At 44.8% G+C, this 27,736-nt stretch overlaps 9 protein-coding genes across 11 annotated transcripts; 2 read left to right on the top strand and 7 right to left on the bottom strand.

The window, feature by feature from the left end:
* Positions 1-419: 419 nt before the first annotated feature.
* Positions 420-3,135, bottom strand: LOC9637878 (ATP-dependent 6-phosphofructokinase 6). Its single transcript, XM_002975145.2, has 13 exons — positions 2,627-3,135; positions 2,474-2,560; positions 2,352-2,417; positions 2,161-2,298; positions 1,950-2,108; positions 1,827-1,880; positions 1,703-1,771; positions 1,519-1,648; positions 1,417-1,457; positions 1,130-1,354; positions 1,029-1,074; positions 818-972; positions 420-745 (listed from the first exon to the last, which is right to left on the bottom strand). Exons 1-13 carry the CDS (start codon positions 2,981-2,983, stop codon positions 491-493), a joined length of 1,782 nt encoding a protein of 593 aa, XP_002975191.2. The 5' UTR covers positions 2,984-3,135; the 3' UTR covers positions 420-490.
* A 26-nt stretch (positions 3,136-3,161) lies between these two features.
* LOC112348037 (pentatricopeptide repeat-containing protein At5g16860-like) lies at positions 3,162-5,295 on the bottom strand. 2 transcript variants are annotated; one of them, XM_024679950.1, is made up of 2 exons: positions 3,548-5,295; positions 3,162-3,490 (listed from the first exon to the last, which is right to left on the bottom strand). In XM_024679950.1, the coding sequence occupies exons 1-2, from the start codon at positions 5,271-5,273 to the stop codon at positions 3,180-3,182; spliced, it is 2,037 nt and encodes a 678-aa protein (XP_024535718.1). In that variant the 5' UTR covers positions 5,274-5,295; the 3' UTR covers positions 3,162-3,179. The 2 variants fall into 2 exon arrangements, with proteins under 2 accessions (XP_024535718.1, XP_024535720.1); XM_024679952.1 differs by having other exon boundaries at positions 3,240-3,498.
* A 6,466-nt stretch (positions 5,296-11,761) lies between these two features.
* On the bottom strand, positions 11,762-13,216 carry LOC112348097. Its single transcript, XM_024680157.1, has one exon. It carries the CDS (start codon positions 13,214-13,216, stop codon positions 11,762-11,764), a length of 1,455 nt encoding a protein of 484 aa, XP_024535925.1.
* A 42-nt stretch (positions 13,217-13,258) lies between these two features.
* On the bottom strand, positions 13,259-14,451 carry LOC9629052. The gene is made up of 2 exons (XM_024679957.1): positions 14,143-14,451; positions 13,259-14,030 (listed from the first exon to the last, which is right to left on the bottom strand). Exons 1-2 carry the CDS (start codon positions 14,212-14,214, stop codon positions 13,356-13,358), a joined length of 747 nt encoding a protein of 248 aa, XP_024535725.1. The 5' UTR covers positions 14,215-14,451; the 3' UTR covers positions 13,259-13,355.
* Positions 14,452-14,468: 17 nt separating this feature from the next.
* On the bottom strand, positions 14,469-16,247 carry LOC9629053 (pentatricopeptide repeat-containing protein At5g16860). The gene has a single exon (XM_024680158.1). It carries the CDS (start codon positions 16,245-16,247, stop codon positions 14,469-14,471), a length of 1,779 nt encoding a protein of 592 aa, XP_024535926.1.
* Positions 16,248-20,414: 4,167 nt separating this feature from the next.
* LOC9629054 lies at positions 20,415-21,777 on the top strand. The gene is made up of 4 exons (XM_002974961.2): positions 20,415-21,005; positions 21,067-21,264; positions 21,319-21,406; positions 21,469-21,777. Exons 1-4 carry the CDS (start codon positions 20,421-20,423, stop codon positions 21,714-21,716), a joined length of 1,119 nt encoding a protein of 372 aa, XP_002975007.2. The 5' UTR covers positions 20,415-20,420; the 3' UTR covers positions 21,717-21,777.
* LOC112348017 lies at positions 21,768-22,925 on the bottom strand. The gene has a single exon (XM_024679882.1). It carries the CDS (start codon positions 22,886-22,888, stop codon positions 21,884-21,886), a length of 1,005 nt encoding a protein of 334 aa, XP_024535650.1. The 5' UTR covers positions 22,889-22,925; the 3' UTR covers positions 21,768-21,883.
* Positions 22,926-22,935: 10 nt separating this feature from the next.
* On the bottom strand, positions 22,936-24,362 carry LOC9637879 (probable F-actin-capping protein subunit beta). Its single transcript, XM_024679883.1, has 9 exons — positions 24,193-24,362; positions 24,068-24,138; positions 23,908-24,021; positions 23,766-23,851; positions 23,642-23,715; positions 23,456-23,572; positions 23,300-23,395; positions 23,089-23,247; positions 22,936-23,020 (listed from the first exon to the last, which is right to left on the bottom strand). The coding sequence occupies exons 1-8, from the start codon at positions 24,319-24,321 to the stop codon at positions 23,110-23,112; spliced, it is 825 nt and encodes a 274-aa protein (XP_024535651.1). The 5' UTR covers positions 24,322-24,362; the 3' UTR covers positions 22,936-23,020; positions 23,089-23,109.
* A 27-nt stretch (positions 24,363-24,389) lies between these two features.
* Positions 24,390-27,732, top strand: LOC9629055 (probable beta-D-xylosidase 2). 2 transcript variants are annotated; one of them, XM_024679879.1, is made up of 9 exons: positions 24,517-24,810; positions 25,184-25,244; positions 25,314-25,631; positions 25,697-25,866; positions 25,922-26,019; positions 26,078-26,425; positions 26,478-26,894; positions 26,964-27,557; positions 27,608-27,732. In XM_024679879.1, the coding sequence occupies exons 1-8, from the start codon at positions 24,629-24,631 to the stop codon at positions 27,554-27,556; spliced, it is 2,187 nt and encodes a 728-aa protein (XP_024535647.1). In that variant the 5' UTR covers positions 24,517-24,628; the 3' UTR covers position 27,557; positions 27,608-27,732. The 2 variants fall into 2 exon arrangements, with proteins under 2 accessions (XP_002975008.1, XP_024535647.1); XM_002974962.2 differs by lacking the exon at positions 25,184-25,244 and having other exon boundaries at positions 24,390-24,810.
* Positions 27,733-27,736: the final 4 nt, after the last annotated feature.

Consider the following 27,736-nt stretch of genomic DNA (forward strand, 5'->3'; position numbering starts at 1 on the left):
CCTTTTCTCTACGAGTAAGCTTGATTTCTCTCGTTTTGCTTTCTATAAATTTGCTTTGCTTCAGCAGGGCCTCAAAGAGCTCTCTGATCACAGGGACTGCAGATTTGAGGCGCTCACTGTGCATGTCTGGGTGAGCAGCAGTTTTATATCCGATCAGATTCTCAAGATGTTGCTCGACGTTCATCAGGTTCGAATGGTTGAGGTGCATCATGACTACGATATGATGGTGGATCCAGCGACGGGGTCCACGCACCCGGATTACCAGGGGTGGCGTTTGTTGTGCAACTTGATCCCGTGCTATCCCGATCGCATTTTGTTCAAGCGAGAGAATGATATAAGGTTTCCCTTCATAGAATGGTGTGCGCATTAATCCAGGCGATGGAGCTTGTTGAAACACGTCTTTGCCATGGTTGCCGTCATTTCAAAGTAACATCCATATTTGCTTAAAACTTACATCCAAAAACACGAATATTTACACCAAAGTATAGTTCTAGCCCAAGTTCTCGGTAACGCCGCTCAAACCGACCCTCCTGGGGATTCCATTCTCGGGTGTTGCCGTGTGCTCGCCACCAACAGTGCCGATCGACGCTGGCGGGGACTCTGCCGGAGTCGACGCCGCTTCTTTCTTTCTCTTGGCGTCCATGACTTTATCGTATTTGAGGAAATCTGGCTGGTTTGTGGACGACAGAAGGCGAGCCCACATCCGATCTGTGATGTTTACGTGTCTCTGCTTCTCAGTCACCCTCTGATCCAAGGGAAAAGAAGAAAAAACCGATTGCTAAACAGAGGAAGACGAGGAATCTCGAGGAAAGCTTACGTGAATTGGGATGTAAGCATGCCTGTTGTTGACAGGACCAACGGTGAAGCCAGTGTAGCCAGCCATTGCTCCGTGGATCGCACTGTGAGCGAGTAGAGTGCAGTAGACATTGTCCGAGGCGTTGCTCCGGATTGCTCGGATCATATACGTTGGATCTGAAAATCAAAAGTTGAGAGAAAAGAGAAGGCAAGAAAAACTCGTAGGCACTGACCAATGTACTTGAGGTTGATGATCTCCTTCTTCTCGGTGAAGTGGTCCTGTTTTTACAAGTTGAGTTGAGCACGAAAGGAAAGCCCTTTTCCCAGAACTTACCTTCAGCTTTGAGCAAAGCCACTGACCAACATCCATCAAAAGTTTGTTCCCAGACGCGTCTAGTCCGCCCGTCTCTTTGAAACTCTGGGCCATTAGCTCTTGCCCTGCGCCTTCAGCGACGACGAGAACCAGGTGGCCATTCTCCCTGAGCCGCTTCTCTACGAAACTGTAAAGTCCTCCTTTGCCCTCCAGGTAGAATGGCACTTCAGGTATCAAGCAGCAGTCCTGTATATAACACAAGCGAGGAATAAAAACTCGGAGGAAGCATTGACAGGCAATAACCATACCACGTCACGGCTCGCCAGAGTTGCGTACATCGCAATGTATCCTGTCACGTATCCAAAGAATCATAGTCAATACTTACAGTCGAAAATTGCAATGTTCCCTACCAGTATAGCGACCCATGAGCTTGACCAGGCCAACACCATTCTCAGCACTCTCAGCTTCAGTGTGCGCGGCATCAATTGCGCGCTGCGCTTCCTCCACCGCCGAGTCAAACCCAAACGACTTGTCTATAACCTGAAACACTGTCCTCGCTAAGTACCACCGACAGAAACTTCGTCGAGTTCTTACCGCGATATCGTTGTCTATGGTTTTTGGAATGCCAGCCACGGCAACTTTAACTCCTCTCTTACGAATTTCCTGGAACAGCAAAAATGTTTGATCAGACCAACAGCCTGACAAAAACTAAACTCACTTCGTAGATAGCATTCACTCCTTTCTGTGTGCCATCTCCACCGATAATGTAAACCTTGCGAAAAAAAAGCACCAAATAGGTAGTAAGCACATCATTCCGACATAACTTTCCACCTGGCTATACCTGATTGATGCCTCGATCCACGATGCTGCTCACAATCTTGTTGATATCACTTCCACCTCGTGACGTTCCAAGTATGGTGCCACCGCGTTTGTGTATATCATTCACAACCTTGGGGTTCAGCGGCCTCGTGTTTCGGGAATAAAATCCCTTGTAGCCTGCCTGAAGTTGCAACATGTAAGTTACTGCCGCTGCTTCATCAGCAAACTCGTACCTCAATTCCCAGGATGTCTCGAACACCATACTGAGTCCAAAGTCCACAGACGATCTCACGGATGACTGTATTGAGTCCGGGACACAGGCCTCCGCAAGTAACAATGCAAGCTCGGACCTCGTCGGCTTTGAAATAGATCTGCCAAGAGCGAACGTTTGTAGATCACAAAGAGTTTCAAGACTACTACCTACCTGTTCACGAGGACCAGCACGCCGGAAGTGAATGCCTTCTCCTGGTGTTTTGAGCGTGACAACAATCTGGATAAACGCAAGTCGGGTCAATGATCGACCAAGAGAAACCAAAGAAAGCTCACATCTTTGGCGACCATGGCGTCCTCGTCCACAAAGTATTGCTTGACAGCCACATACGCTGGATTGTGCTTTAGAGGATTCGCATACGTCTGCCAAGGAAGAAGAAAACAACGTCCGTCGATCCAGGTTCCCGAGGATCCGATAGAAAAACTCACCGGAAGGTCCGGCAGCCAGTCGGTGACGTGAGGCACGTCCTCCAGCACCGCTCCATTAGCTCCGTTAACCAGCTTCACATCCGAAGAAGGATTTGACGAAGCCGAATCCATCGAAGGCGACGAATTCGACGAAGAGTTCTTCGACGCCGACACGAGCTTCCTCCTCCTGTGTCTCACAAGCCCGGGAGACGAAAGCCTCAGCCTTCTGGAATGACCTCCAGCCCGGAAAGAAGAAGAAAAAGAAGAATGAGAACAATGGACTCTACTGCTGCTGCCCAAACTTTTCCTGTGCTCCAATCGATCCACCAATTCCGCCCCCTGAGCCGGGCCACTGCATCCCAGATGCGACGCAGCCATTGCTCGAGCTAGACTTTCTCAAACAGGAAAGCTTCGCTGCTGCTGCTGCTGTGCTGCGTGGGTTTTAGCTCGACTGGATCTACGGACCAAAGTGGCGACCGCCACGTGCCCCAGAATATTCCCCACGCACGCGAATATCCCCCACCTGTCCTTTTTCCCTGTTTTGCCCTAACCACCGTTTCTTAGCCACCGTTTTTTAGGGTTCTTGGGCAGCAGCGTAAATGTTGGCCATGAGAACGCATGGGATGTCGCCGCGATCGCTGCCCAGCTTCTCGAATACGAGCTTCCCAACCTCCACATTCCTCCACTTCGCGCTCGCGCTCAGCAGCGTCTTCCAAGTCACTGGGTTGGCGACGAACGGCATGCTCCTAGCCATGGCCACCGCCTCGTCCAGGAGATTGGCCCTCCCCAGCGCGTCCACCACGCAGTGGTAGTGCTCGATCTCCGGGGCGATGCCGTAGCGCTCTCGCATCGCCCGGAAGAGCCCGCGGCATTGCTCCACCATCCCTGCGTGGCTGCAAGCCGTGAGGATGGAGAGGAAGATCACTCGGTTTGGATGGATACCTTCGTCGCGCATCGTTCCAAACAGCTCCAGCGCGCGATCCGTGTCCCCCTGGCGAGCGTATCCCGCGAGGATCGCCCCCCAAGTCACCGAGTTCCGGCTCTCCGGCTCCAGCGACGCGAAGATCATCTCCGCCTCCGCCATGGCTCCACACTTCGCGTAGAAGTCGACGAGGCTGTTTGCGACGAACTGGTGGTGCTCGAGCTTGTACCGGCAGATCTGCGCGTGGATGTTCTTGCCGGAGTCGAGAGCCGCCGTGTTGCTGCACGCCACCAAGGTGGCGACGAAGGTTTGAGGATTTGGAGCGCAACCGCGACGCTGCATTTGCTGGAAGAGATCGAGAGCGAGCTTTCCATGGCCGTTTTCTGCGTAGCCGAGTATGAGAGAAGTCCAAGCAACCACGTCGTGATTTACCATCCGATCGAAGGCTCGCTGAGCGTCCAGCATGCTTCCACACTTTGCGTACATCTCCACCACCGCGCTGGCCAGGAACAAGTCGGAAGAAAGATCAAAGCCAGCGCAACATGCTGCTTGAGAGTGGATCGCCATCCCCCTGTCAAGGCAGCTCAGTTTCGCAAGATCTGATCCAGGGTCGAGCTCCTTGCCTTGTTTCGCAGCCATAGTCGCACAGGCCGATAGCGCGGCAATGAAAGTCCGGGAGTTTGGAAGGCAGGCGCTGGAATCTCGCAGGAACTCGAACAGCTCTAGCGCAAGCTCGCTCTCGGAGTTCTTTACGTGACCGAGTATCAAACTCGTCCAGGAAACCACGTCGTGGCAAGGCATCCTGTCAAAAACACATCGAGAATCCATCACGCTCCCACTCTCGGCATACAAATCAACGAGAATACTTGCCAGGCACGTCTGCGACTCGAATCCACTCCTCGTAGCATCGGCATGGATCTCCATACACTTCTCCAGACTCTCCAGCTTCACAAGAACGCCATCGATTTCTCTGTGCTCTTCGCTCTCTGCCAAGCCAAAACAAGCCATTAGCGCTGCCACAAAAGTTCTAGCGTTTGCTTCGCAGCAGCCTCTAGAAGTTCTTACGTGAGTGAAGATCTCGAGAGCTAGATTGTTGTCCCCGTTTGCTCCATATCCCACGATGAGAGAGTTCCAGGAAACCATATCATGCCAAGGCATTGTATCGAAAACCAAGCGAGCATCCACCATGCTTCCACACTTGGCATACAAATTCACCAAAGCATTCCCCACGAAAGTGTCTGAGAGGGAGCCCGTGATCTTAGCTCGAGCATGGATTTCCATTCCCTTCTCCAGGATATAGCTCCTGTGTTCCTCGTTCTTGGAAATCTTCGCTGTGCAAGCCATGAGAGCAGCGAGATAGGTTCTAGCGTTTGCCTCGCACCCCTCACGCAGCATCCGCTGGAACGATCCAAAAGCCCGCTCGAAATCCCCATTCTCTACATACCCCATGATCAAGGAATTCCACGACACAGTGCTGTGCCGCGGCATTCGATCAAACACCGTGTAGCTCTCGGCCATGGCCCGACATTTCGCGAAGGCATTGACGGCGCTGTTGGCGACGAAGAGATTCGAGTAGAGGCCGGTCTTCACGGCATCGCGGTGGATCCTCCGGCAGCTCTCCAAATCCCCGGACGGAGCACATGCCCTGAGCGCGATGAGGATCAAATGAGCCAGCGCAGCGTGCCCTGGCTGCTCGATCAATGAATGTTGTGATGCGAACCTGAAAATCCTGCGAGCCTGATACATACATTTTCTAGTTCTAGGAGAATCCAAGAACCCTAATCTGTAAACCCTAATATACAAAAGGTAAAAACAAGTTCATTAAGATCTTGCTGAGACTGTAAGATTCCAAAGCTTCTTTTCCACAACAAACAATAATACCTATGCATCTATGTTTCCTCATAAACTATGGCAAAGAAACTGCTGTATATTACAGCTTGTTTGCTAAGCACTTCACGTTTTAAGAAATGGTGTTTTAGAAAAGCATGATATGTGTTTTTTTTCTCTGAGTTCTTGAGATGCAAACCCAGATCAAAACCAGCATTTTCTGCTTGAGGATTCAGTTTTGCAAGATTTCTAGGGTCAAGCTTCACTCACATAAGCTGGGAAGCAAACGTTAGAACTTTTGTAACAGCGCTTTGACTTGGCTAAATCAAGAGCATATAAATCTAAAAGAATACTTGCCAGGCACATCTGCAACTCAATTTCATGATCTTTGTACACTTACAGGCTCTCCACCCTCATCGATTTCTATATGCTGAGTGGGCATGATGGGTTCTTGATGTATTTTGACAGGATGTCTTGCCATGATTTGGTTTTCTGGACGAGTTTCATATTTGGTCATGTAAAAGACTTTGAGAATGAGCTTTCTCTAGAGGTGCTTGAGTTCATGCACGAGTTTGGTGCCTGCCTTTCAAATTCTCATGGATTTCATTGCTGCACTATTGGTCTGTGGAATGATGAGAGCTATATTGCTGTCTTATTTGCTCTGAGAGCTTTCTAGTGATGCCAAGGCATGGTATTAAAAACCAAGTGAGCATTCACCATACTTTTGCACTTGGCATTCAAATTTAAAAGTATTCTCCATAGCTTGAGCATGTATTTCCATTTCCTTCTATAGGATATCACTCTTGTGTACCTTTGCCTCATACACCCTTAACCCTCCAAGTGTTAAAATTATGAAGCTACAAAATTCATAAAATTATACTTTACAAAACCTTTATGGCCAGTATTTAGCAATCTGAAAATCTCATCATCTCTACTATATATTTCAGCTTGTTTTTTTCACTTCATTCTAGGAAGAAATGGACTTTTCTAAAAGCATAATATGTGTTTTTCTGATGATTTTTACTCTAGTTGCAAGTTCTAAAGATGCAAACTTAGAAATTATACCAGCAAGCAAGCTCTATGAAAGTTCCCATAATAACAGGTTGCTCATGTTCTACATTTTATTGAATTGATCCATACATAACATGCAATTGTACCTCTAAGAAATAAATGTTACTTATTAATATTAACTACCTTCATAAAGCTAATAAACTTTTTTTTGCAATTCTTAAACTTGGTCAATCTCTCAAGCTAGATGGTTAATGGAGTGGCCCAATGCTGCCAATCTCTAGCTTCAATAACAGCCACTACACATCCATAAGCAGCCTCAATGACAACGGATTAGTAATATCAACTCTAACCATATCGCTCTCTATCACTTCCAATCAAATGCCTAAATCCTGAGAAGGCGTTCAAGTTCTAGCTCCAAATCACTAACACTAATATCCAGCTATAGAAAATTCCCTTTTACAGGCAAGTAAGGAAATATGATTAGCCACCCAGATGACCATGGCAAGTAAGAACCAGTTATATGTCATCTATCCCAGGCAAATATTGGAGGAGGAGTATACTCAACAAGGGTATGCCTGTGTGGACAGCTAGTAGTAGTGTAGATCTTTGATCAAAACCAATAACCCAAGATTGATTCTTGCAAGCAAGTTCAAGTGAGCCTTTTTATATTAATCAATTCATAAAGCACTCTTTTATTTTTGTCTTTCGACACTCTTTTGCTTCAAACTTGTAGTTGGCTACTAGAATATCATTACAAGACACAAATATGATTATAGTGTTATAGGGGTATAACCTCACTGTACACTCAAAATCCCATAAAAAACACTTGAAAAATACCATTGAAAAATACATTCTATCATCCAATCTCACACTCTAAATATATCTAAGAATATCCCTAGAATCATACCCATGCTCTAGAGAGGATTACCCACACCAAGAATCTATGGTCTACAAGTTGGAAAGGAATGGCATAAGTTTTACATGGTAATAAAGAAAAAAGGATGGATGATGAGGGAAATGGGATTTAAAAGAAGAAATGACAAGAGTTAAATAAAAAAAGAAAATTAATAAAAGAGTTTAAAACCTAGATCTTAGATAGCTAATTGGTTTTAGGGGCTCTTCAGCTATTGATTGAGTGGTTTTTCTAACTTTCTATTTATCCACTCATGTAGCACATTCCCATTTTTTATCTTCTCTTTTTCTTAAACTGATTTTGGGAGTCAAAGGTATTTGCAATGCAATGTTTTACATGTTCTGAGTATGGTCTCCATAGCAATGTTGGAGTAAACATTAATACTAAAAATTTTTGCTTGCTAAGAGAGGTAGAACAAGATAAAAGTCATTCCATAAGGTCCTAGATGCCCTTATGTGCCAAGCCAACCTCATTCTGTGGCCTATGGGATTTAAGGTTGCCACAACTAAATTTGAAATGAACAAGAAGTGAAGGGTTGGGAGGTTGGCTTAGGGTTTGCTCTTTGTTCATTTAAAATTTAGTTGTGATTATAACTTGTAGATAATAATGAAACCCTAGCTAAAACTTTGGTTAGTCTAGATGAGTAATGAAACATATCTAAAGCCAATCAAGGAGCATGCCAATCCTCATTCCTGATGAACACTCTTATCCAAGTGAAGCATCATGTAGGAGGTGATATCATCCCCGAGTTGATGAACTTCCATCGACTTTATTGCTATTTGTGCACATTCGAACTCTTGTTAAATGTGTTGTTGGAAGAGAGGTGGTTTGTTGGCAAGGCCTAGGAGCTAATCCAACATCTATGGAGTTAACTAGAGAAGCTATAGAAAACTCATGCTTGGCCACATCAATTTCAAGTCCTCAACTAGTAAGTATGGTTAGTGTTGTTATAAAGCATGAGACATCTCCATCCATGGAATGTGTGTATCTTCCACACCTAAAGTTGTTGAGATACTACTGCTCTAGCTCTACTCTCGTCTCTAAAGAATATGTTTCTCAACATCTTGTCTTTGTACACCACCTTAATTTGCATTGGGATTGATTGATCAAGCATTTCCTTCTTACAAACTTTCTGACATGTCAAAGCATATGAAGCATCTAAGGAAGTTATTACATCCACTTGACTATCCAAGAGAAATTGAGATCCATGATCCACTTTTACAAACTCCACAACATCTCAAAACTTGTTAAAAATTGTTCCTATACCAACTTCTTAATGGCTGACAATCATGGTAGTCTCAACTGAATAAAGCCAACCCTAACCATATGATCCTAGCCTAGTTTAGCTAGACTTCTCCAACATTCGAAAGCCTTCTCCAACTCTCATGGGAGAGCTCTCCAAGCCATGGCTGTTGTTCCTCAACAAAGTTATTGCCCTCATTATTGTAGCTAATGTGTTCATCCAAAAACTTCTCAGAAGTGGAGAATTCCACTAGATTGACACCTTTCCCCTTCATATCCCACAAAACTTGGTGTTACTGTGAAGATGATGCATTACCACCCTATGAAGATGCACTACCTACCAAGTAAACATTATTTGGCAATGGCCTTTGCTGGAAAACTTGCTATTGTGGAGCTAGAGTTGACCTCTGAGACTATCCAAAACATATTAGGTAGTCTTTCTTTAACTAGCATTGATCCTCCTCATGCCCAAAATGCTTATAAAAGTCATATTGTTGCCTCAGTTGAGGCATTGACCCTGCTTCCTACTAATATGAGTGTGGTGAAAGAGCATTGTTATATCCTTGATCATCATCAATAGGCTCTTGATCTAGCATTTGCTTGAGGAAGTTGTCTTTATTGGGGCTTTTGGTTTTAGGGGGAAATTAAGCTTAGGGATTAATAGAGGTCTTTTTCTCCTTTTTTTGCTCCTATGGTTTGGTTTTCACTATTTTTCTCAATCTGACTTCACAACTAGCATCTAGGGAGTGGCAAGAAGCACTCCTAGCAATGGCAATTCATTCAAATCTGGGATTGGGAGATCCAAACAACTCTAACTTACACTCTAGAATTAGAGTTGTTGGGCCCTTTGTAGCTAGGGTTTCTAGGGTTGGCATTGGTAAAGTGTTCTAGTCCTAGGAGGCTCTAAAGTTATTTTGATGGTGGATGGATAATTGCAAAGGCTTTAGAAATATATGAATTTACTTGTTTTGACACATAACAAAGACAATAGTGGTCAAGGATTGGTGGAGGTAAATCTCACTTTAGGGGTTGAAAAAGTTTTTAACTTTCTAGAGCCTTTTCGAAAGACCAAGTATTTTGTTTTGAGGATGATTGGGAAGAGAGGATTTTTGGATCTAGTGGCAGGGATTGCTACTATAATTAAGGGCCAATAGCTAATAGAAGTGATTTAATATTGTATGTGTAGATATTAAGGAATGATGTTCCTTATATCTTGGGGTATTATAAGGATGTTAAGGTGTGGTCATGGGATGACCACTCATGGAAAGATGTCTTAATTTTGGAGAAACAGGACTATGGTATAGATGGTTTTAGACTATCAATTAAACAAGGGCAAAGCCTTAGCATAACAAGTTAAGATATTAATAGTATCTTTAAGTGTCTAAACTAGGATCAGACATATAGAGCATTTGGACTAAGTGTGAAGCTAGTGTGGTCTTAATGTTGGATAGCAAGTTCCCTAAAACAAATGAGAATTTATAAAAGTTGTAAGTGAAACTTTTATAAGTGGTCAAGAGTGTGGTTAAGTGACTAAAGTAAAATGGAAAATTTAATTACTTACATATGAAAGTTATGTTTGTCCACATTTTCTTGCAAAAAATTATCTCCTTCTTTAATGCTAGCTTGAGGTTTTATTCCTTTAACAATCTTTAGCATAACTTGTAATGTATATAGATTATTCACCTCAAGATCACTTTCTAAATCTAGTTCATAATCACTATATGAATCATAGCTATTGTTATTGCTCATGGGAGATTCTTTTAGCACATTTGTAGGATTCTATTGCACAACTACATTAACTTGCTTCTTCTCATCACATATAATCATTCTTAGTATATACCTTATGTAGTCAAGGATGTCCAATAAAATAAATAAATTTATAAAATTTTAAAAAATTCAAAATTTAGGATAACCATCACTCCTTTTCTTTAGATGAATGACGTGCACGGTGGATATCCCATAAACTGTTATGAAAAGATTATTAATCATTCTAATCAGCTTCATTAATGTAGTGCACCTTATCTCTCTCCCCTTAAGCCAACTGGAAAAGGGGCAATTGCTTGATAAGAGAGCCCTTAGTGGCTATTTTATCCCTATTTATCTCCCAAGGTTCTAAGGATCCACGGTGACAGTATATCCAAATCTCATCCCATGATCACATGTGCTACAATTAATGATCACTTGCCACTCTAATTTTCTACCTCGAAGGCTGAGTATATTTCAACCCAAGTTTCTCCATCAGTTAGTTGCTCATGATACATATGGCTACATCACCATCCACTAAAATCCTTTATACTCAAATCCTTTCAAGAATAGCTTCTATCATTAAAACATCCATATTAGCTTTAGTAGTGAGAGTTTGCACTTTATATACTATCCATCTTTTTTCTTTCTCACTCTTGTACTTTTGCAATCCTGGTCATTTGGAGCAAAGTTAAACAATAATAATGTTTGCATAAATTTCATTTAAATCACTTTTGATGGAATACTCTTTTTAGCCTTTACCAATCTTCATATCTTAGATCCCAACCTTTTAACAAGGTTGTGCCACTTTGTTTATTTTTTTCTTAGTAGAGCAAATTTCCACTAGATCCAACTTTAGTTGCTCCCCTCAAGGCCTCTTTATAGCAAGCACATCTTGATCTTTGGAATTAAGATATTTGTTATTGCCACTTGAAACTTTTTTAAAATTTACTTTTGGCTCTATGGGGGTGGCCTTTGTGCACGATCCTTTGGTAATTGACCATTATAAGGTGATTTTTGCGCTCGTCATCACCAGGTTCCTTGTCTCTAGCACACCACCAGGTGAGTGCGATTTTTTATCTCAAAAAATTGATTGAAATACATGTTTTGGAGATGCTTTTCTTCCAATTCTTGGGGCAAATCAATTGGCCAACAGCCGCACATTGCATGTGGATGTGGAGGAGAAACAAGAGTGGCAAGTTGTAGATCATGAGTTCATTCAGAATGTGGTTGTGTTACCCAAGGAGGTACTGTTCTTGATCAAGAGACTGCCTTTCTATCACTTTCTGACCTAACAAGCTACTGACTTGCGTTTTTGACAACAACACTGAAGCTGAGGTTCGTGGGATTGACAGGCAGCAATCCTCATCGAAATTCTGGAAATCAATCTACCACTGTTCTGCTAAGAAAACAACATTCAAACTTAGCGCTTCTGAATTCGCTAACGAGACCCGACCTCCTAAGCTGCTGCCTAAAAAACTCACTCTCTCCCCCCACCTCAAACCTGCTTCACCAAGTTGTTGACGAAATGCAGATCGTGCGCTGGTTCGATCGGCTTCTTATACTTGGCGTCCTGGTGCCAAGCGTGCTCAGGATTCAGTACAGCCGGATACGTAGCTTCACCAATCTTCCCAGCCCAGTCGAAATCAATGAACATGACGTCAAAAGAGCCATCAGCTCTAGAGCGGAGCTTGATATTGGGAAGCCTCAAATCACCATGGACGTACCCTGTTTCATGGCCCTTGATAGCCGCAGCCTTGATGCACTCGGTTAGCCTGTTCAGAGACTCGGGATCTCGTGCACAATCCGAAACCACCTGCTTTGCATCCTGCCATCCATCCTCCTTCCGCAGGTACACCATTTCAACCTGTATCCAGCCACCTCCAATCTCCACAGCACTGTGAAGAGTTGGTGCCACATTCGCCTTTGCCCAAAGCTTGTGAGCTTCTGAGGAGTAGAGCCGAGTGAGCTTGGCGAGTCTCGTAGGTTCCAGCACAAACACCAGCCTCTCTTCCAGCTGCTGTAAGGGCTTGTCTCTGAACATGAACGGCACTGCGGGGTGGACACGAGCTTTGGGATCATACTGGTCACAAAAGAGACGAACAGCTCTCAGGGTGGCCGCCAGCACGTTGAGATCTTCAAACTCTTGTGCACCATAGCAGTTGACAAAACTTGTCAGCGGCTCCGCAAACACCTTCTCTGTATCCCAATCCATGACAACTGCCACGGCTTGAATGTAGGGGCATGCTAGCAAGACGAGCAAACCATACGACTGCCGAAATCCTGCGTCCCGAGTGGACAAGAACCGCCTTCTCAGGTACTCCAGCCCCTGGAAGTAGCCATCCGCAGGCTGCAACTTGTGCTCAAATACAACCATCTGACCCTCCACCACCCCATCCCCTGGCTTGCCATCTATGTCAGTCCGTGACACAAAGCGGCAGAGGTAGCTCTGGAAGAGTTTGTTCACGGCGGGTGTCATCTGAGTAACTTCATCATCCCAGCCTACAGAGCACAGGTTCCACAATTGGTGAGCCGTATCAATGTCCACCTCTTCCACCTCAGTCGTCGCGCGTGCATTCATGCGGAAGCTGAAGAAGCTGCTCTCAACCAGAGCAAGAGGCACAAGGGGACGTGATTCTGGAGGGCCCCTGTAGCAGATAAACCTGGGACCGCGTTCTTCATCGAACTGCACTTCTCTTGCTGCACTGTGACGGACCAAGTCGGAGGGATTCTCCTCCTTGCCCTCTTTTTCCTTTAGCCTAGCTACTTCCTCCAGCGGTAGCTCGTTCAGCTGCCCTTCTCCCACCAGCTGAGCGACGACCGACATCGTCTTCAGCTTCCCGGCGGAAATCTTCAAGTCCGCAGCAGCAGCTGATAGAGTTTTCGCAGACTTATTGGAATTCTTCCTAACACTAGTCGACCTTGCGGACCCTGCAGTACCTGACTTGGCCATCTCCTGCTAGGGCTAGGGCATAACGATTCATAATATTTCATATCTTATTCTTCAATTTGTTCTAAATTTGCCTCATTTTCTCTAGGAAAGCTGTGACTTCTTAAGAAAAAATATACTGATCTATCCGGAGAACACAAGTCTAGACTTGGAGGCAGCAAGTTGACGAGGATCCAAAGCCGCCAGCACACCTGAGACTACTGTTGGGTTGTGGTATCTGGATAGAAGAAGACGAAGAAGGCATGAAACTCACTGGAGGAGGATGGTGCCATCGCGGGAGAGGGAGGTGGGGGACGTGAGAGAGCCGAGGAGGAGCGGCGGCCAGCATAAGGTTGTGGAGCAAAGGACCCGCTTGCATCACCGCGTCGAGGAGATGGCCTCTCTCGGGAAGAGCGCTCGTCACCACTGCGGCCTCGAGATCATCCATCGCTGCTGCATTGCGTGGGGAAGTCTTAGATAGTGGTGGATTGCCGAGAAAGAATCCAGCAGCAGCAGCGTCGGCGTGAAAAGGATGATCCAGCGATGGAGCGCTAAGATCAAGGACCACAGTAGTGTCGTCGAGGGCTACGTCGTTGAGGAGGAAGGAGTAGTCGCCCGCTGGATCGGGGAGCTCTTCCCAGGAAGAAGTTATGGTGGCTGCGGATGGATCGAAAGCTTTTTCCCGGGCTTCGTCTCGTTCCCTTTGAGCTGCTCGCAGGAGCTCCTCGAGATGAGTGAGCTTGCAAGTGTAGATTTGCTCCTGGCTCTTGGCGGCCTGTCTCGCGGATTCCAGCTCCATAGACGTGCACGCTAGCAGATGCCGTAACTCCTCGAGGTTCTGTGAAACAAAAGAAAGTGATGTTTCACGAGTTTTGATGTAACCCACTAGCTAGAATGACCCAAGTGATGAATTCCTAGCAACAATCTATCTCAAATGACGCGATATTTACCTCTGAGCTCCAGCATTCCAGCTCTGGAGCCGAAGTAATGCTCTCATCCATGGATGACGCGCTCCTCTCCATGGCGCTGATCGAAAAAGGGGAAGAGCATGGATTGGAAATGAGGGCTAGGGCTCTTGTCCCTCCAAAAACACATTTCAAAAGGAATACTTTCCCTTCTCGTCGTGCTGCCGTTTGAAAGGAGAATTCGAAAAGATGTAAAAGTTGTGACGGGCTTTTTTAGAAACTTTCTTTCAAGCCGCTGTAAAATCTGGAGTTCCCACCAAGATCTCTCCTTGGTTTTAAAAATTTTCCCATCTGATCGTCTCAAGGGGAAATTAAACAACATAACTTGAAATAGTGGAGAGCAAAACATAGGCAGAAGCATGGTGTGGGCTCGTTGCCAAAAGCTGCTCTGTTGCGTGGAACCCTCGAGCAGCATCATCGTGAGTTCTACACGCAGAAAGCAGTGGAAGCCACCCCAAAGCTCGGTCACCATCGCTATGCAAAGCATCGATGCTTACAATAGCTTCGGCCTCGTCCAAGAATCCAAGCCGGCCAAGCAAATCCACAGCACAGGCATTGTGAAGAGCGCTTGGCTCCAAGCCGTAGTCACTCTGAAGCCGGGAGAAATAGCTCAGGCCCGTTTCTAGAATGCCGCATTGGCTACAAAGTGTGAGAATGTTCACAAAGGTGGCCCCGTCTGGACGAACGCCTTGGAGCTCCATTTCTCGACACAAGCCCAATCCATCGCTAGCTTGAAGCTCTTCCAGCCCGTGCAGCGCGGCATAGGCAGCGGCCATGGCATTCCAGGTGACGGTGGTTTTGATCCTCATGCTTTCGAAGACTTCTTTTGCAGCATTGAGGTCACCACACTTGGCATACATGTCAAGCAAAGAAGTTCCCAGCACCACCGATTTGCTACCCAGGTATCCATTGCTCGTTACCTCTCTGTGAAGCATTCTTCCCGTGTTTAAGTCTTGGAGAGCAGCGCAAGCATCCAAGACACTGCTCAGTGTCATTTCGTTTGGAACCACGCCTTCCAAGTCCATATTTCTGAACAAAACGAATGCCTCGCCGTGTTGCTCCTCTTTGATGTAAACTCCAACCATGGCTGTCCATAGCACCACATCTCCTCTTCCACTACCCTTTTCCAGTAGTCTTTGAAACACCATCTTGGCTTCGTCCAAGCATTGAAGGCCACAGCGCCCATACATTGCTATGACGGCCGTGCAGACCATGGCATCTAGATGAAACCCAGCTGCGTCTGCATGGCTGTGCACCATCCTTCCACGAGCCAGAGAGCCTCCACACGCCTCCAAGCACGTCACCATTGTGATTCCGTCAGCTTTCATACCCTCTGCACACATTCTCGCATAGAAGTCAAGTGCCTTGTCAAAATGCCCAAGCTGGGTATGAGCTCCAATGATCGCATTCCAGGACACAGTGTCATCTCTTCCCTGTTCTTGTATTGAGCGGAAGATGATGTTTGATTCTTGCAAACATCCACATCTTGCGTACATAGAAATGATGGAATTTGCAACATTGACACAGGCATCTGCTACTCCACTCTCAATTGCAATGCTTCCAACGAGTCTAGAATGGTAGGACAAACCAATGCAAGCACTAGAAACACTCACGAATGTTCTCTCGTTTGGTCGGAGGCCTTCTAAATTCATGGCACAAAATACTCGAAGGGCTTGATTGCTGTTCTCTGCTTGTGCAAATGAAGCTATCATGGTGTTCCATGCAGCCAAATCTTTGTAAGACATGCTGTTAAACACAAGCCTTGCTTCTTCTAAATGCCCATTGTAGGCATATGCAGAAAAAAGCATTGTCCACGAAAACACATTGGGTTCTGGAATGGTATCAAACACCATCTTTGAATCACTCAAACAACCGCACTGTGAGTACATGTAAACCAGCAAATTCGAGACAACAATGGTGTTTTCTTGCTGCTCGAACCTGGATATCAACGAGTGCAAACGTTTGCCGAGGACTGGAGACTTCACCTCTCCACACTGCTTTACAAGAGTTGCCAAAGCATGCCTTCTTGGAGACTTGGTGTGTAACTCGAGCGCTTCCAAGGCGTCAAGCAGCACAGCTTTCTTTCCCATACGAATGACCAGAGCATGTCATTTTTCTTCCAAGTGCCTGGATGAGTTGTGACTTTTATATGGCTATAATGCTGATATGACTGTCGAGTCAGATGAGGGATGACAACGAGGAGTTGTGATTGATCTGCCATAGTCGAGACAAAGGAGCTTGCACAAGCTCCTAACCCGGACACGCTCGCCCAGGGGGGGTTCACACAAATCTCCCAAGTATGGCAGCACAATCATTATCTGATTGGGGAACATTTCCCGGCTGATCATGGACTTTGTAGATCAGTCTCACTACCCTTTACTCCAGAGCTTGGGCAAGAAACTGAACCTATCAAGCGGTCTGCTCAAGGGCTCCTGTGTCTAGCCATATATAGTGAATTTAAGTTCCTTTTTAAGCTCCCAATGGCATCATTCATGCACCAATGCAGTGGATTCAGTACATCATCACAATTGTGATAGTCTGTCCCCATCCTACTTCTAACGGTCCAGTGGGCTTCCCATGTCAAATAGTATTTTGTATCATTGAAACAAACGGCATCATGAATATTCTAAAGTATTAATGAGCATTTTTAGGGCAGTGTATAGCACAAAAGAGAAACCAATGGCGTTTTCACAGGCAAGCATAGATCTCTCCTTCTAGCAAGCTAGCCCATCATTCTCTAAGATCTCAGTCCCTTGCTTGTGTGTGGCTTTTGCAAGATAACAAGGGATTATTGTGGAACATGTTAATTGGCACCATCTAAAGGAAACATCGTTGTCAGCAAACCAAATCTATGCGAAGCCGCTACACACTTCAGGACAACAAGAGTGTGATTGAGCAATACCAGGAGGGACACAGTGCTTGAATATTTAAGAATAAGACATTATGAGAATTTTTTAGTAATTTAACTCCCTTAATTCTCTGGCTTAGTTCTTCTATTTAGCTTGTCATTGAATAATACCAGCAGGCAGGGCAGTAGTCTTTACTCTTCTTCCTCCTCCTACTCGCGACTCAGCAGCATTCTGTGACTATGAAAATGCATAAACCAAGATGCAAACTAGACCCAAAAATTAAAATAAACTCAAAATTTTATAAATACTATCTGTATTTGTATCTTGTAGAAAAGGTTCCCCTAAGTTATTTATATGTAATACAAGACAAAGCATAAGACATTCTAACTCTTTACAACTTAATTCAATCAGCCAAACTCCACCATTTGTGCCCCATATTCCAACTTTGCCATTAATTAAAACTTGCAAATAACAATTGCTATCCTTTCCTTGAGTATCACTTGACCAATATACAGTACCTGTTTGGATATGATTAAGCATAAGATTACATTGGTATAATGTAAGTCTGAATTTAAAATTGGATGAAATGATACTGTTTCCATCTTCAATATAAGAACCTATACTCCTTAAAGTTCCTGCTGATATTATAAAAGAGTATGGCCAACATAACTCTAGTGACAATTCATTCGTATTTAATATTTGTGGTAAATTTGGCAGTGGTTGATTAGGATTTCTTGTTTTAGGACTCTCTGTGAAATAATCAGCATACAAATATGGCTTAGTAACTCCTATATGACCATAAGCTTTAGCACGTATTGCAATCTCTATTAAATCAACCATTTCTTTATAATTATCTATTAAAAATTTACCTGTGGCATATAGCTTTTTACTTGTTCTAGATTCTATACTACAATCTGTAGACCGTCTATCACTTTGCTGAAATGTTTGAAATCTCATATATGTCAAAGGAACACTTGTAGGATATGCCCATGCAATACCTAGTTCATATTGTGTTTCATTTTGAATATTTGCAGTTGTAGGAAGATTTTTGATTGATTGTACAATTAGATCTATATGAGCATTAGAAAAATGCCATGGCAATACAGCTATCCAAATTTCAAGTCTAGATTGACAAGCAATTGCTATTAAACTTATTATCAATATAACTAATGCTTTTGACAACAACCAATCACATCAAAATATTGGACACGCCTACCTATGCATAATAATACAAGTATATATGATTTTTAATGTAATGTGTACAAGTGTAGTAAACTTATTATAATTAACGCCATTACTATTCCTTATTTACTAAGGATACAATCTAAATGCTCCATATGGCAAGGTTCTATACTTCTATTGCATTGCCTTCCAGCTTTGGTAGCTTGAAGGATTTGGTTTCAAAGGAACACAAAGGGGAGGATCTAGTGGCGGAGATTGGGGCCACGTTTAGGGAATCAAATGTTTAATATTATATAAAAGAAGTTTTCTTACATGCTTGAGAAAAGGCTTTAAATTTTGCATTTATGTTATTTGATTTGCTAATTTCTTTGAGCTTGATTTCTTATCCTTCATCATTCTTGATTCTTGAAGAATGTATTTTTTAGTGCTTGAATGTTGCTCCTTATTTCTTGTGGTAGATAAAGCTTTCTCATGATGCTTTATCATATTTTTTGCTCTAAATCTTGACACTGTATATGGTATAGTGAGCAAAAATATGATGTAAAAAGGTAGATTCTAAAAGGAATAGTAATAATAATAATAGTGAGTAAAAATAATTAAAAAAAGACATTTTTTTTAATAATCTATAGACAATTTAATGTTTGTTTTTTTAGTTATACCTAAAAATATGTAGCACAGATTCTATAAAGAATTATAAATAAAATCTAACCCTTAGGGTGGGGTCCTCCCATGTGAAGTTTTTCAAGGGGGAAAATTTATAAGGGGGAACTTAGTGTCCCCCCCTCCTTGAGAATTTTGGTAGAACAAACCAATAAAATGGTGTCATGTATAAAATGTTATTCATTACTTATAAAATACAAAATAAATTTAACTAAGAACCTTAAAGTTTTAGAAAGGGGAATTGGGGTGAAGAAATTTCTATATAGGGGACACATGGAATAATGCCCTTAGATATATGCTAAAGATAATGAAGTAGAATTAGAGTTTCAGAGCTGTGGGTTAGAGAACAAAGTGATAGAGAAGACTTCTAACTATATAGTCAAGGAGTAAAGAATAGAAATATAATATTATATATTTACCATCTTTTTATATTTATTAAGGACAGTTATTTGTTTGACCAAATTATCTAAAATCTTTTCCATTGGTTTTAATATTTTATTTGAGTTTTATTGTACCTCATAACAATTTGAACACTCTAATATTAGCAGCTTCCTTAGTTCCTCTTCTTTAACTTTAGTCAGATTTCGATATTCTATGGAAGTCATATCAAGTGTTCTAACAATCTAATATAACACTTCACTCATAATTTCAATAAATGGCAATTTGAATAAGGAAGCTATAAAACTTGGATTGCATGCCATCAATTAGAAAAACTTATCTAATATTCCACTTTGAATTCTTGATTAGATATCTTCTTAGTTAGACCTCTTATTTGGTTCTCCACACTTTCAAAAATAGTGATCATGTTTTTTAGGATTTTGATTTTTTTATCCAGCATTTCACCAACATAGTCAATGATAATGATCAAGAGTGCACTACCATCACTAAATTGCAACAATTGCACTAAGGCTCCAAGTTTGTATTGGAATTCTTCCACATTAAGAGTGAGTAACTCAGTTATCATCTCATAGTTGAGTTGGAGAGGAATTTTAGATCAGTTGTGAAAACATTGTGTTCTTGAGCTTGTCTAGGTGCAGGCTGAATGTTTTAGAGTTGTCCCACCAATCTGAGTGAAAAAAAGGCTTGTTTGACATCTTTTTGTTGTATTTGTGGAAATTTGTGAGGATCTTGTAGTCAGCCATGGAAACATGATGTGTAGAAAGGTGTCAAGCATCACCGAGGAAAAGAAAAAAGTGAGTTAGTGAAGTTGTGGTGTAGTGTTTGGAGGAGTTGCCATTACTTAGACAACGAAGAATGGGCATCTGTTGCAGTGTATGACACCAAGAGCTGGGCTGCATCATTCCCATCTGGAAGAAGGCCATAATTAGGCCAGATTGGGTGCGCTTAGGGCAGCCAGCAACAACCAGCTTTTAGAGCATGTGGAATAACACGAGATAAGTTACTACCCTCCCATTGCCACCACATGAATTACTCCTTGCTTGGACTGTTTGCCCCTGAGGTACAAGCTCTTGCTTATCCATAAGTCTAGAATGATACATATATAATATATAGATATATAGATTATATATATGTATATGCGAAAAATCTTTTTGCCCTAATGAAAACCCCTGGATGATGCTACGGAGGAGCGTGCGCTTGGCGAGGCGCTGCTGTGGCGCTGCCCTCCAGGATCACATTCCATGGTATGTCCGCAGGAAGATTGCCAGAGAAGCTAGCAGCGATGGCGTAGAGGGAGCGAAAAACGAACTCATTGCTAGGCCGCGAGAGAGTGATGGCTTTGGATATGGGGCTAGAGTCGCAATGCAGGGGCATTTCGAGAGGGGGGATCTGGAAAGCCTGGAAAGCGGGCAAGAAGATGAGAGCGAGGATGAGAGCGAGAGTGAGAGTCTGGAGGATTTGGGATACTTGAGTGATGTTCTAGCCAGTAAAAAAATCGAGCTAGAAAATTTCGCTAGAGGTGAGCTGAGTGACCTTCAAGACAGTGAAGAACTCGAGGAAGAAGAGTGCGTTAGCAGTGAGGTGAGCGATCTTCAAGACAGTGAAGAACTCGAGGAGGAATTTGAGGAAGAAGATCATCAGTTTGAAGAAGACGAAGAAGAAGTAGAAGATGAGCTTCAGAGACAATTTCGATCACAGTCGACCCAAGCTTCGGATCAACTCTTGCTGATTGCCGAGACATCATCAGACTCTGAGCCAGTGAGTTCTGTTTCTTTGCCTTGCTAAGTTCCTTTTTTCTATTTCATCTACTGTTACACAGGAAGACGAAGCTCCACCGACGAGCTACTTGCACAAGCTGACGGTCCGCGAGGTTGCAAAGATTTTGAGAAAACTTCGTGGCATTGATCTCAAGATCTTGAACGTCCAAGCACGGTGCCAGTGGACAGACTACATGGTTTTCGTGTCTGGAAAGTCCACGAGACATATCAGGGGCATGGCGGACAGTATAGTCGCAAGAGTAAGTCACTCTCCATCCTTTTTCCCTTCATGTTTTTCATGGTCTACTTTCCAGGTGAAGAAGAAGTCCACAGAGGACAACCATTTGGAATTCCCATCTGTCGAAGGCCGCGCTTGCGAGCACTGGATGGTCGTCGACTGCGGTAACATTTTCAGTGATCGCTCATTCGTTTCTTCGTCCAACTCGTGTGCCTTGGATCTCCAGGCAGCATAGTCGTGCATGTCTTTAGCGAGGAGGCCCGCGCGCGCTATAATCTGGAGCAAAAGTGGGGAGGAGAAGAAGTAGTCATGGACGAGCAGAAAAAGGAAGAAGAAGAGCGAGACCGCGAGAGGGAGACGAAGGAACAAGGTGCTACCGCGGCAACGGTACTTGGCCAAGAAACCTCGAAAAAGAAAAAGAAGAAAAAGGCAAGCGCTCGACCCGCTTCAATCGCTCCTCTTGTTCTTTGCTAGCTTCACTTTGCTATGGTTTTTATATCTATCCAATATGAAAGAGCAGGAAGATTAGAAACCAGGGAGAGAAAATTGTCTCCTCTAGATCGTACATTTGTTTGATCTTTGCGTAAAGATGATCTTTTGTTTCATCGTTCTCGATGTTATTTCGCACACCAACTTCTGGTCTAGTTGTTATCATCGCCAGGATTTGTCGCGTGCTGCTGGAAGAATCGCGCATCCACGATGAGCCTCGCGATCTCCCACTGCGTCTCGTTGCGCTTCTGCTGCAGCTCCTTGAGAACCTCGAGTCGCTTCTCTTCCAGCATCTGCCGCCGCTGCTCCATCCTCTCCAGCGCGTCGATCATCATCTGCGCCACTTCTCTCATCTGGTGCTGCTGATGATGATGCTGCGGCTCCACTGGCGAGGAAGACGAGCCTGGAGCCACCACACGCTTGCGTTTCTTCTTGCTTGCTTCTTTGCCGTGGTGATGATCTTGATGAGACCACTGCTGTTGTTGCTGATCCTGCCCCGGAATTCCAAAACGTGGTGGTGGTGGTGGCGGCGGCGGCGGCAGCGTCGGTGGCGAGCAGAACGACGACCGCATCATCAGCTCCTCCTGGATCCCGTTGAGACCGACCAGAGCATCCTCCGAGCCTCCAATCCCGTCGTCAAACTCCGGGTGGTGATCCACGAACTGATCCGGCGGCGCTGGGACTTTGTCCGCGAGAGGAGCCGCCGCCGTCACCACTTTCGTATCAGCGCCGCCACCGCCAGCGGCTGTCTTCACCGTGATCCTCTCGATGCGGTTGTACCACTTCCACTTGACAGGGGTGCCGAGCCGGCGCTTCTCACGGACCGTCTTGAAAGTTTTCTTGAGCGAGTCTATCTTGTTCTTGCAGCGGTTGTAGTTGTAGACGGGCTTCCCAGCTGCACACTGAGCGTTGAGGCCGTCCACCACCTCCTGCCACTCCTTGGCCCGCAGCGTCCCCCTCTGGAGTGCCAAGTACCTCTCCGTGTAGAGATCCAGCAACACCAACGTTGCTCGGTCGTCCCACTCCTTCCACGCCTCCACCTGCGTTGCCGCTGCTCCTGTTGCTGTTACCGCCACCCCCGCGGTTGCCGCATGCGACCCACCGCAGAATGCACCGTTGCCGTCCCGCAGCACCCCGCCGCCGCCTGCGTCCGCCATAGCCACAAACGCCCACCCGCTTCCGTACACCGCACCCCCTCTCGTACACCTCCTCCTCTTGTAATATTCCGCATTGTCACCTATAGCCTGTGATATATCACTGTCCTGAAACAGTCCAGTCCAGTTGAGCTCCTGTTTGATGTTCGTGAGAAGAGAAAGTGTTCGATGGTCATGAAAAATGAAAAGAAAGAAAACGTTACCGTGGATAAGAACGAGGTACGTCAATGAACCGAGCGTCTGCGAACTATGTCGCCTACAACAGCTTGTTGCAAGCTCTGGCCAGTGGCCGATGTTGCTGTCAGGATTTCCAAAGGTTCTCGCATTGTAAAAACAACTTCTTTCGTTTTCCCGAAGTACACCTGGAAAAATCGCTAGTTGGGAGGATGCATCGGTGAGAAATATCTGTGATACCTGGTCCAAGCCGTTTCTCAGTTTGCTTTCCATATCCTCGATCATTCTACCCATGTTTCCAAGGTGGCCTTCTGTCGAGGGAAAATCAGCCTCCATCTGTGCACATTCAATTTCAATTTCAATCATCATCTCTCTGGCAAGTGAGTCTTTGCAAACCTGTCGAACGATAGAGCCAGATAGACCAAAAGACATAGATGGATCGTCTTTCGTTGTGAAAGAAAGCATCACTGTGCTTGTAAGACAGTAGTGGGCTTCTCCTTCCTCTTCAGACACCTCCAAAAAGGTAAAAAAAAAAAAAAAAAACAGAGCTGTTAAGGCAACGAAAAGATGGAGAACAACTACCTCAATAATGTGAATAGCATCCCACAGCCCGTGATCTAAGAGTCCTCGACGTCCTTCTCCCTTTCGCGAGCCATCTGAGACAAACAAGTATTAAAAGGAAGTGACAATAAACAAGATTATCGACCTTTCTTCACAAGAAAACAAGCCGCAAAGCCACCATTTTCCTCGGTTTCCCACATATACACTGATGAAGTGCCACCTTCATAGTACCTACGAGAAAGAATTTGGAAGACCACTTTTCCAGAAAGAAAACACGATCAACTCACTGGTCACGATAGATCGCAAAAACTTCGTTTGCTTCCACTTCCAGCTCACGGAGCTTCTCCGAGGGCATTGCTCCATCTTCGAGAGGAGGATCGTATTTGTTAGACCAAGGAGACCTGTAAAACACCATCTAGAACATAAAAAGCCCGAGAAGTATAGCACCTGTAAGAATCCCCGTCTCGATTATAGTCGCACAAGAGATACTGTCGCCCAGATTCATCATCCCACGCTTCCTAGACGACGATCACAGAAGATAGAGTCGCAAAGATTTCGCCTTTGGAGCAAACCTGGAGTGGCTGATCGACTTTGGAGAGAAGATCGGCGGAATGGTCCGGCAGGAGGACGAGCAGCGACGCCAGCGCCATTTCCACCTCCGCCGGCGGCATTCGTCGTATAAGATCCATCGCCGCGTCCATACCTCCCTCCCTCGCGCTCTTCAATAAACCCTAAGCGCTTTTTCCAACAGTTCAAATTAGTACCGCCATTTTCACTCCACAATGTAGGGTTCTTATCTTTTATTTGCATTTGCGATGCTTGCGCTCCTCTTCTTCTTCTCGATCGCGTGGGCGCCAGCCGAATCCAGGGGTGGAGCTGGAGCGGCTTGCACAGACTCCAGGTCCTCTTCGTTTCCCTTCTGTGATGTATCGCTTCCCGTGCCGGATCGAGTGGCGGATCTGGTCGGGCGCATGAATCTCTCCGAGAAGATTGCGCAAATTGTGAGCAATGCGTCGGGGATTCCTCGGCTGGGAATTCCAGGCTACCAGTGGTGGGAAGAAGCTCTCCATGGCGTTGCGGAGAGCCCAGGAGTCAAATTCGCCGCCCCTGTTCCTTCGGCGACGAGCTTCCCTCAGGTTATTCTCACTGTGGCCTCGTTTAATTCCTCGTTATGGAACAAAATCGCCCAGGTACGATAAAAGGATTCTGGCTTGAATGTTGGTTGTTTTCCATGGAGTTTTTCTTGCTCGCGATTGAGTGATTGATTGATTCTGTTTCTTCTTTCTCGCGTGTAGATTTTTACTTTCTTGCTCGCGATTGATTGATTGATTTTGTTTCTTCTTCCTCGCGTGGAGATGTTTACGTTCTTGCTCGGGATTGATTCATTGGTTTTGTTTCTTCTTTCTCGCTTAGAGATGTCTAGTTTCTTGCTCGCGATTGATTCATTGATTTTGTTTCTTCTTCCTCGCGTGGAGATTTTTACGGTCTTGCTCGCGATTGATTCATTGGTTTTGTTTCTTCTTTCTCGCGTGGAGATTCTTACTCGATTAAGTATTCATGCAGCTCTTTGTTTTCTAGTGACATGGTTGATGATTCGAATGCCGTTACTCGTTTCTATCTCGAGGTTTGCTTGTGAGCGTTTTGTTTGTTCGGTTTGTTTTGCATGTAAGCTTGACGTTTAGTTTCTTGGCAGGCTATATCGATCGAGGCCATCGCAATGTACAATGCCGGAAGGTCAGGTCTCACGTTTTGGAGTCCAAATATAAACATCTTCCGGGATCCAAGATGGGGAAGAGGCCAGGAGACCCCTGGAGAAGATCCGTTACTCTCGAGCAAGTACGCTGCTTACTTTGTGCGGGGCTTGCAAGAGGGTGACTACGATGAAGGCACAGCGATAAGTACCATGCAAAGAAGGCCTACGAGGCTGAAGGTTTCATCATGCTGCAAGCATTTCACGGCATACGACATGGAAAAATCTGAAGGTACAGATTGTTTTCACTTTAATGCACAGGTAAAATGAACTGCTTGAAGTTAATTCTTTCCACCTTTGTTCCGAGTTAATGCGTTTTAAAACAGGTAACTGTTCAGGATTTGCAAGATACGTTTGATCCACCTTTCAGAAGCTGCATCGTTGATGGCCAAGCTAGCGGACTCATGTGCTCTTACAACAGAGTGAACGGAGTTCCAAGCTGTGCGGACTATACATTTCTTACAGAAACAGTCAGGAATTCCTGGGGATTTGAAGGGTATGTGATCATGTAACTGACTAATGTATTTTTCATGTCTTTTTTCTTCCGTCAGATACATTGTTTCAGACTGTGATGCAGTTGCACTTCTTTATGAATATATAAACTACACAACCACAGCAGAAGATGCTGTCGCCGATGTGCTATCAGCGGGTAACGAATAAAAGTCTTAAACTCTTTGTCGGCATACCTTCGTCCTACATTGTTCCAGGAATGGATTTGAATTGCGGAACGTTTCTTCTCAGACACACTGCTGCTGCCATTGAACAAGGAAAGGTGACAGAAGCGGCAGTAGATCGAGCTCTGTCGAATGTTATGACAGTGCGCATGAGGCTTGGTCTCTTTGACGGAAATAGTGGTGAAACGTATAACTCGATTGGACCTGACGCTGTTTGCACCCGAGAACATCGGCAGTTATCTCTCGAAGCTGCTGAGCAAGGAATCGTGCTACTAAAAAATTCAGGAAACGTGCTACCATTTCCGAGAAATGATTTGATGACTATAGCCGTGATAGGTCCAAGCGGAAACGCAACTGAGACGATGCTGGGGAATTATGCTGGTACGCGACTTAAACTTTACATATTGCTTTTCTACAAGCTTTGTCATTTCAGGTGTTCCGTGTCAGTACATCACACCTTTCCAAGGACTTCAGGAATACACCAAGGGCGTCGTTTTTGAGCCTGGCTGTAAAGACATTATGTGCAACGACACTACGCTCTTCTTGGCCGCTGTGAGAGCCGCAGAAAACTCTGATGCTGTCGTTATCGTCGTTGGACTAGACAAGGACCAAGAAAGAGAAGGCCTTGATAGAACGAGCTTGCTCCTCCCGGGATATCAACAGGATTTGGTGCTAGAAGTTTCCAAGGTTGCAAAGGGACCTGTTATTCTCGTGGTTATGTCTGGCGGGCCTATAGACGTAACCTTCGCAAAAGGGAATTGCAAGATATCAAGCGTCTTATGGGTGGGATATCCCGGTGAGGCGGGAGGCAAAGCGATAGCACGAGTGATATTTGGAGATCACAATCCAGGTACGGCTCCTTATATTCTTAAGCGAGTTTCCATGGAACTCTTTTTTGAATTATAATTTTTTTTTGTAGCTGGAAGGCTTCCTATGACTTGGTATCCTCAGGCTTTCGCAGAACATGTTTCAATACTCAACATGCATTTGCGTCCAAACACTTCAACAGGATTTCCCGGCAGAACTTATCGCTTCTACACCGGAGAAAACGTCTATGAATTTGGCCACGGCTTGAGCTACACCAACTTCACCTACACAAACTTTTCCGCGCCGAGTAACATCACCGCTCGTAACACTGTGGCAATTCGAACACCTCTTCGTGAAGACGGAGCCCGACACTTTCCTATAGACTACACTGGGTGCGAGGCTCTGGCTTTTAAAGTGGTAGCCTACATCAGCAACACAGGGACACGAGATAGCGACCATATCTCGCTCCTGTACGCCATCCCGCCAGCTGCGAGTAGCAGCCTATCGCCTCCCAGGAAGCAGCTAATTTCTTTCAAGAGGCAGCATTTAATAGCAGGACGGTGTGCGAAAGTGGAGTTTGATGTCGATACCTGCAAGGACCTCGGCCTGACGAACGAGGCGGGGACGAAAGTTCTTGTCCACGGTGATTACAAGTTAAGCCTGGGAGATATTGAGCACGTAATCAGCCTGACTCTCCTCAGCTAAGGTAAGTTTCTATTTTAGCTATAACCAATCGAAGCTTCGGCTGATAAGCAGGTGGCATTTATGATAATGATCCAGAGAGTGCTCTGTCACAGTTTCGGTGCCTTAAATTTCTCAGGAACCCCGTGAGATAAGGCTCTTTTTATCACACTTCCATAAACATTCTTTCAGGTAGCGAACGAG

Source organism: Selaginella moellendorffii, unplaced genomic scaffold (genome assembly GCF_000143415.4).
Source record: "Selaginella moellendorffii unplaced genomic scaffold, v1.0 SELMOscaffold_26, whole genome shotgun sequence".
In the NCBI taxonomy this organism is placed as follows: domain Eukaryota; kingdom Viridiplantae; phylum Streptophyta; class Lycopodiopsida; order Selaginellales; family Selaginellaceae; genus Selaginella; species Selaginella moellendorffii.